This window comes from Poecilia formosa, unplaced genomic scaffold (genome assembly GCF_000485575.1).
Source record: "Poecilia formosa unplaced genomic scaffold, Poecilia_formosa-5.1.2 Scaffold297, whole genome shotgun sequence".
Classification (NCBI taxonomy): Eukaryota; Metazoa; Chordata; class Actinopteri; order Cyprinodontiformes; family Poeciliidae; genus Poecilia; species Poecilia formosa.
In genome coordinates this window covers 436,779-445,440 of record NW_006800236.1, presented here as the reverse complement: position 1 = coordinate 445,440, position 8,662 = coordinate 436,779, and the positions used below count along the sequence as shown (strand labels likewise).

The window sequence follows — 8,662 nt, the reverse complement described above, 5'->3', positions numbered from 1 at the left end:
CATTTTGATTAAATCATTATTTGTGATTCTGACATTTTTGGTTACATTTGCAGTTTAGGCCAGCGAACACATGGAGGTAAAGCAGCTAAGTGAGTTCAAAAATTGAAATATTTTTCTAAGAAAAGTGTCAATCTGTAAACACTGATTTATATATAATATTGTAAATAACTAAAAAATATATATATAACACTTGTGAACCAGACCTGTGCGAACAATATGGAGCTCGTGGGCGCCCCCTGTTGGTTTGGAGCCACATCACGTGGAGGTGAAACAGCTAGGTGAGTACGAAAATGTTAATCTATTCAAAATCCCAATTCCTGTGTGAACGGTCTGGAGCTCGTGGGAGCCCCCTGTTGATTTGGAGTCTGAAAGCATGTGCTTTGTTTCCTAATGCAACAAAAATGTTTTCAGCATGTCCATTCTTGCTGAATTTATTTTATGCCTAAGTCAAGCTTTGACTTTAGTCTAAAATACTTTAATTAATAGCTAAATTGATGCCAAGTGGATGAGAATTCTGCTGCATTTGTTTGTCAGTGAATTTATAATCAAGTGTTTTTATTTTTAGTTTATATGAAGCATTATATCTGTCTATCACATTATGTACAGGATGTAAATTGTAAACCACTTACGAAGCTGCCGACAGCTAATCACGACATATATGTACATTCTTTTAACACTAGGGGGCGCATTAGTTCTTGCTCAGGTGTGGGATGCTAAATTACAGCTCTAATATTGACTTAAAACTGTTAAGTATTGACTCCGTTTATGTAAATTTAAATAATGTTTCAGCGTCTACAATTATTTATGTCACTACCTCTTTTTTAATGGTTTAAATAACCCGTGAACATTTTACATATAGAAGACAACAGGTGACGGATTTACTGTTGTTCAGGAAGCAGTTTAAAAGCAGCTGCAGTGGTTTTTAGTAGACTGAAGGACATGGGGGGTTTTCCGTTTTCCGTTGCGTTCACTCTCCCGACCACAAAAACAAATGAAAGCTTTCTCGGGTTTGCAGTATCATGGGTCTCCTCCTTCCCACCCCATCCTCACCGCCTACTCTGGTGACAATGCTGCTGCTGTGGGCGGAGGCGGAGCTCTGTCTCCTAATAACCCGAGGGACCCGTTCCCAGCGCAGAGGAGCTCCAACCACTGCACCTGTGAACTATGTCTTAAAAGCCAACCTGTTGGAGGCAACAGAAACCAAGGTGAGTCTCACTTAAATGTTGCATTCAGTTTGGTTTCAGCTGGTGAGTTCCCTCTTGGTCTCCTTTAAGAGTTTCAGAATGCATTGAGATAATTAATAAACTTATGTGATATATGGATATATTCTCTTGTAAGTTAACTCTAGTGCAACAAAATATCAAAATTTTCACCAGAACTGTGAGTTGGTAGATGTTAATGAAACTTTAAGCTGAAAAAACCCCCAAACATGGGCCATTTTAATTGATTGTGATATGTAGAAGCAGTGTGTTTTGTCATAGAAATACTCCAAAGTCATTCTACTTTAGGATTTAATTACTTTTAGTTTGTTAAAACTCATAAGAAGTCCCAACAATATTTATTCTATTTTTCATCTTATTTAGTGATAGTTTTGTTTCTTTTTAGAATAATGCCACTATATATACCCATCTTTGTTGCTTCTTTCCTTGTTATCTTAACTTTTGTTTTACGTAGTACTGCTTTAGAAAACAACAATAAATCAGTCAAATCTCAATCTCCACCTTTTATTTGTGTTGTGTTAGAATGAGCAGTGTATTACAGCTATCTTTACAAGAAGTTAGAAAAGAATTTTGACATGGAAATGACTTCAAAATTTCCTCTTGTTGTGGATGACTAGCATAGCAAAAATAAAGCTGGCACTGCTGACCTGAATTTGAAAGTGTTTCAATTACAAACAACTGCTCATTTTAGAAACATGTTGCACCTTTTTATTCCAGTACTTTTGTAGTTAAAGTCTTCCGAACATTAAAGTCTTCAAACACTCATTCTTATGCACGGCCATCTGAGAACTGTTGACAGTAGCGACTAAAAACCTTCACAGCCGAGGAAACGGTTGGGTGTTGGTGTAATTAGAGCTCACGTTTACAAATACGGAAACTTATTCCTGGAAATACAGAAACTTATTCCTGGAAATACAGAAACTTATTCCTGGAAAATTCACTCCACAGTTTTTCCACAGTTCTGGAAAATTTCTGAATGTGCACTTTCATTTCAATGCATATTCCTGCCCATTTAACCCAATTTTGTACAAATTATCTCTTGCGTGTCCACTTTGTAGCATTTCCTGGTTTGCCATTTACAAACCTGAGGTTGCTTCCCGTCGACTTTGCGCTTTCTAAAGCTTCAGCCCTAAATAAACAAATAGATTTTTTTTGAGCCTCTAAATTTAAGAAAGGTCACTTCGAGTTGAGGTAATTAGTTAAAGTAAACCCTTCAACATTTTTGTACTAAGATACCAAAATGTCACTAGAAAACACACAGCAATTCATTTATGTTTGGTTTTAATTCTGTTGAAGTTAGATTTGCTTTGAGACTGCAGTGTGTGCCCACCTGCAGGAAAACCAGATCTTAATAATCTGATGTACTCTTATTTGACAAACCACAAAGTTTTCACTTTCAGTTGACTTGTTTTGATCTTTCATCAACAGCTCTTTCAATCAGCAGAGCAGCAACCCCAGCGTGTTCATATTATGATTTCAAAGAGTCATACTTTTGTGTAATTGACTATTTGTGGTCCTTTGGGCTTTTGGCTATGGAGTTTCAGTTTGTAGAGTCGCAAAGTAAAAAATTAACAGCTATAATGTGATTCATTTAACTACATATTTTTGATGTGGGTGTTTTCAAAGTCATATTGAAATACAACTTTCAATAGATTACAAGTAACTAAAAAAGTTACTTGTAATCTTAGTTACTTTCCAAATCAAGTAATCAGTAATTTAACTAAGTTACTTTTTCAAAGTAACTATGCCATCACGGAGTCTTCCTGGCTGGTCACTGCATGTTGTAGTAAGATGAGTGAGAAACCAGTCGAAGTTCAAAGAAAAGCCCATTGAACTATTGATCCGACCACTTTATAGGATTAGAATGAAGTGTTTGGTGCAACGCTTGGACCTACGCAATGCTACTAAACACTATTCAATCGTGTTTGTTGTTTTTTTTTTCTTGCAGGATGTGAACTTTCTTCTGAGTTCTCATTTGGTAAAACAATCCACCGACCTTTAAATGTTAAGCTACACCGACTTTCTGAAGCGAGCCGTTAACTACTGAAGGTCAGAAGTTAACTACAAAATCAGATTCTTAGATGTGATTCTGAAAATTATATCATAGGTGATAGTTTTTGTAAATGCAGATCAAAACTTTGTCTGATTGGTTTAAAAGATAGGTAATCTAAGCAATCTAAGAAGTCTTCAATCATGGCTACCAATGCCACCATGGAAGCAGCAGACATTGTTGTTATCGTAATTTACTTCATCGTGGTGCTTGGGATCGGCTTTGTGGCAATGCGAAAATCCAACCAAGGCACGGTGAGCGGCTACTTCCTGGCTGGTCGCTCCATGAACTGGTTCGCCGTGGGAGCGTCTCTCTTCGTCAGCAACATTGGAACTGAGCATTTCATTGGACTCGCCGGGTCGGGGGCCGCTAGCGGGTTTAGCGTGGCTGCATGGGAATTCAACGCTCTACTGCTGCTTCAGTTACTGGGCTGGGTGTTCATCCCTGTGTACATTCACTGTCAAGTCTACACCATGCCAGAGTACCTGTCCAAGCGATTCGGAGGAAAGCGCCTGAAAGTGTATTTTGCAGTTTTGACTCTGGTGCTTTACATCTTCACCAAGTTGTCTGTGGACCTCTATTCAGGAGCCTTGTTCATCCAGGAATCCTTAGGGTGGAACCTTTATGTTTCCATCATCGTCCTCATCGTCATGACAGCTGCGCTGACAGTCACTGGAGGTCTGGTCGCTGTCATCTACACAGACACAGTCCAAGCAATTCTGATGATCGCCGGAGCGCTCTGTCTGACAGGAATCGGCTTCGCCAAAGTCGGAGGCCTTGAAGGTTTTTGTTTCTGTCACTTTTTCCACAGATTTATACTTTTTTGGGGGTAAATTTACAACTAAAATTTGGCTTCTTTTGTCCATTTTAGGACTAAAAGAAAAGTACATGCAGGCCAGTCCAAACATCACTGCCATTCTTCTGTCTTCACCTAATCTGACATACTCTGAATCCTGTCAGCATCATCTCCACCCAAAACCAAATGCTCTGAAAATCCTGCGAGGCCCAAAAGATCCAGATCTGCCCTGGCCTGGTTTCTTGCTGGGTCAGACCCCTGCCTCAATCTGGTACTTTTTCTCTCTTACATTTAATTTCTATACCACAAGCTTCTCAAAGACAGTCTAACTTTAACCATTATTAAATCACAATCCAACCCTAATGAGCAACTGAAGCTGAATTAATAAGCTACTTTGTTCATATGAGACCTAAAATGCAGATGATATCTGGAGATTATGTTTAAATGATTTTATTTACACTGGCACTCTACGAAAGACAGAGTGTATATAAAAAAAACTGTTTGTTTGTTTGTCATGTTTTGTGATTTATTTTACCAGTCATTTCTTGTGTTAAACCAGAGTCAGTGCTTGCTTGATTTGACCAGTTTACCAAATAATGGATGATTTGTTTGCTTTTTAAAACGTCGCTTCCCTATTAAACAACTTCAAAACATGCATTTCAGGTACTGGTGTGCAGATCAGGTGATCGTACAACGAGTTCTGGCCACAAAGAACATTGTTCATGCCAAAGGATCGACCATCATGGCAGGCTTCCTTAAAACTCTCCCCATGTTTATCATGGTCATGCCAGGTAAAGACATCTTATTGCATTTTGAAGAACTAAATCCCAACTGCTTGAATCAGCCATAACCTCGTGTGTGTGTGTGTTTATCTTAATTCCAGGGATGATTTCCAGGGTCTTATTCACTGACCAGTTGGCGTGCATCAGCCCAGAGCACTGCATGCAGGTGTGCGGTTCTGCCGCCGGCTGCAGCAACGTGGCGTACCCTCGCCTCGTCATGTCGGTGATGCCCGTCGGTCTTCGCGGGTTGATGATGGCGGCCATGATTGCTGCTTTGATGAGCGACTTGGACTCTATCTTCAACTCTGCAAGCACCATATTCACGCTGGATGTTTACAAAATGCTGCGAAAGGACGTGTCGTCCAAGGAGCTGGTGATAACCGGCAGGCTTTTTGTCGTCGCTATGGTGGCCCTCAGCATTGCTTGGGTGCCGGTTGTCATCGAAATGCAAGGGGGGCAAATGTTTTATTACATCCAAGAGGTGTCCGATTATTTAACACCCCCTGTGGCGGCGCTGTTCCTGCTCGGTGTTCTGTGGCAGCGCTGCAACGAGACCGGTGCCTTTTGGGGTGGAGTGGTAGGGTCTGCTCTTGGCGCTCTGCGGTTGATCTTAGCAGTAGTTTACAAAGAACCGTACTGCGACCAGCCGGATGAGCGACCGTCCTTCATCAAACAAATCCATTTCATGTATGTGGCGGCCATCTTGTTTTGGGTATCAGCTATAACGACTGTCATTGTGAGTCTCTGCACACCTCCGCCGGAAAAACAGCTAATCAGAACTACTACTCTATGGGGGTTAAGGCAGAGAATGAAGTTTAACACACTAGCAACCGATCAAGGTGAAGAAAACCTTAACAAAACAAACGCAACTGAAAATGGAGGTGGTGGTGTTGGTGAAGAAATGCTCCATACCGACCAAAAGAACCTCAGGAGCACTGATGGTAGATATGAAAACACTCAATCGACCAATGGGAACATAATCCCAGCCCGGTCATCACTACAGAATGGCTCTTATGATGTGATAGATGAGCCTATGCAGGAGGGCGAGGGAGATGGGAGAGAAGTGAAGGATGTGGAAGAGGGGAAGGAGTTCCAATTGGGGGAAGGAGGAGACTCTGTGAAAGTTTGTGGGGGTATTTGTGGCCCCCGGAAGAAATCTTCGCAGACTCGGGTCATCACAGCTCAGGAGCAGGAGAGGATTGTAAATAAGCTTCTTTACGAACCTCCCAGAACCCGAATCATACTAAACGCAGCACTGGTACTGATTTGTGTGATTGGGATCTTTCTTTATTTGTATTTCTCCTTATAGACAGCAAAAATTCTCTTAAAACGAGGTCCTAATCCTAAATTTATTTCTTATCTCCCTGAATTTACGGTAAATTTATGACACCGTGTTGCGGCGTACAGTGCACTTACTCCACTTCAGATAGTAATACTTCCAAGTCATACTCAAAACGTTTTAAAATGCTTCTCTTTCACGATATTGATTATTATTTGTTTACTGTATATCGTGGAGTGCTGGCAGCTGGCCAGTCACCATCAGTGCTTTTTAAAAAAAATTTTTTATTGAAAATAATCGGTCTATTTTGTCACATGCATCTGACAATAGTAATGTGCGTTGCTGTTACAGCTCACAGCTAAAGCAAATCAGCTATTTTTGAAGATTTTCTGTACACATTGTAAAAGCATTCCATTCAGGTACTGTCATTTTCTAAGAACAAATGTAATATCTGATGATCTGTAAGGTATTTGTTGTAAAACTTACACTGATGGTTGCAAGTTTGAATGAATTGATTGTAAAACATCATTGTGAACCCTAACCCAGATGACTGCCCTGTTTATTTTGAACATAAGTAGGTTTGACTGGGTTCAGTGAAGCAGAGGAAATGGAAAATTTTGAAGGTTTTTGATCAGATGTTCTGACTGAGATGGATTAAACGGCATTGATGTGAACACACTGTTAGCATGCATGGACTTATTTGGGTACTCTAATCCTTCCTTGACCACACTTTTATTTTTACTTTTAACCGTCATACTTCTCAAGATTTTTTTACTTTCCATCTAAAAAAACCCCCACAAAACAACTATGAACCACTGATGTCAGAGAAACCTGTGACATCAATTAAATGCCACCAGGCAATCACAGGACACCTTCCTGCACCAGTGGAAACTTGCAGATTTGAAATGGAATGTTACTTGTCGACTTTTACTCAAGTCCCATTTGCTGAAAATTGTACAGCTCACTTTCAGCAACAAGCCAACTCAGAGTACTTTACAAGATGGAAAGGAAACAACAAACAAGCAAAAAACATTACATTGCAATGGCATCTCCAAAGAAATGTCACCAGCAGTTGTCACCTTCTTGATTGATTGTTCTTTCCATTATTTTGCTGTCAATATGACTGTTAACCAGCTTTTTTAAAGGTTTTTGTATTAAAAAGAAAACTCACCCTAGATTATGTGTGTTCTTGTCTATGAGAATAAAATGCACATGAGCACATACTCAGTATTTGTGGTTTAAAACCAACAAGTTGCTGGGAAGTCGCACGGCTTCTTTCATTTATTTCAACCACTTCCTGGAACAAACTGGGTGTGGTTGACCCATAAAAGGCGCGAAGTGTAAATGTAACGTTTAAAATGCCATAGTGAGGTGAGGTACAATAGTGAGGTGTGCTTTATGAATGTGTGCCAGTAAATCTCCAATTCATAAAAATAAAAAACAAAACTGAAGAACTTTCCCACCAGTCCACCTGAGGGTTGACTTTCAGTAATTTTGACCTCAGGAAAAGTAACACATCTGAACATTTGCTTTACAGGTGCTGCTTAGGAAATTACTAAGCTAGTGTGTGCATTTACATTTATAAAAGATCAACCAAGTTGGGTTGGAGGCCATTGTCTGACCCAGTTAGTTCTATTGTTAGCAGAACCCATCAAGGCAGACCACTGAGTTACGTTCAATCTCATGCAATTTAAACAGAAACACAGTTTGCTGGTGAATCTTTCTCTGATTTTAACATGTCAAACCCACACAGTTTATTTCCAGTCTCCATGATTCTAAGAAAATACACTTTTTTTGCTGACAGTTTGATTTCATGCAATGAGTAGCAAAACCTGAAACATGGTGAGTTTCAGTTATTTTTTTTCTGGAAGTGAGGTGCAGCAATTTAGAAGCTTCAATAGGAAGCAACAGTAAGATATTGTGATTGATAAACACTGAGATCTCATAAGTAACAATCTGACTCAATTTTCAAGACACTATGACTATGTCTTAAGTTGGAAAACATTTAGAAGACTTGGAGCATAAGAGGCTCCATATTAAATACAGAAAAGTGTCTCAGTATCAAATCGAGGCACAAAATGTTTCTCTTTTATGCTTAAAATTAGGTCTTGGAGAAGAATGCCGATAAGGTGCTGCCAAAAAAAAAAAAAGCTACGTCACAAATTCAAAACCAAAACAAAGTCGGTTAATCAAGATTTAGTGTATCAAACCACATCCTATATTCAACAACTTCTAATGTGTATTTTAAATGGAAAATATTAATATATCTGTCAATCTGTTAACTACTGGAGAAGTTAATGAAAACACAAAAATTTAATTATGAATTCATCGTTCCATATATATATATAAATATATATATTCACACCGATTTGATTGGATTCAATTTTTACAAATTGCCTAATCAAGATCTCCTTTTAAGTGGTTAATATCGCGAGAACAACTCTTTCAAATCTCGCGATTTCTAAAAAAAATAACATTTTGGATGTGTTGTCAAGTCGGCTGCATTTAGAGATAAACAAGAAGCATAGAAGCCAG

General features: G+C 39.2%; 1 protein-coding gene across 1 annotated transcript; it reads left to right on the top strand.

The window, feature by feature from the left end:
* Nucleotides 1–6: 6 nt before the first annotated feature.
* LOC103151944 (sodium/myo-inositol cotransporter) lies at nucleotides 7–7,300 on the top strand. Its single transcript, XM_007572227.2, has 5 exons — nucleotides 7–1,205; nucleotides 3,169–4,053; nucleotides 4,142–4,337; nucleotides 4,730–4,857; nucleotides 4,950–7,300. The coding sequence occupies exons 2-5, from the start codon at nucleotides 3,414–3,416 to the stop codon at nucleotides 6,155–6,157; spliced, it is 2,172 nt and encodes a 723-aa protein (XP_007572289.1). The 5' UTR covers nucleotides 7–1,205; nucleotides 3,169–3,413; the 3' UTR covers nucleotides 6,158–7,300.
* The last annotated feature ends 1,362 nt before the right edge of the window (nucleotides 7,301–8,662 follow it).

Bases quoted from the DNA above. Each gene is read 5' to 3' on its own strand.
- LOC103151944 (XM_007572227.2), top strand. From the start codon at position 3,414: ATGGCTACCAATGCCACCATGGAAGCAGCAGACATTGTTGTTATCGTA. The intron at 4,054-4,141 runs GTTTTTGTTTCT...TGTCCATTTTAG, and splicing joins CAAAGTCGGAGGCCTTGAAG to GACTAAAAGAAAAGTACATG. The intron at 4,338-4,729 runs GTACTTTTTCTC...CATGCATTTCAG, and splicing joins CAGACCCCTGCCTCAATCTG to GTACTGGTGTGCAGATCAGG.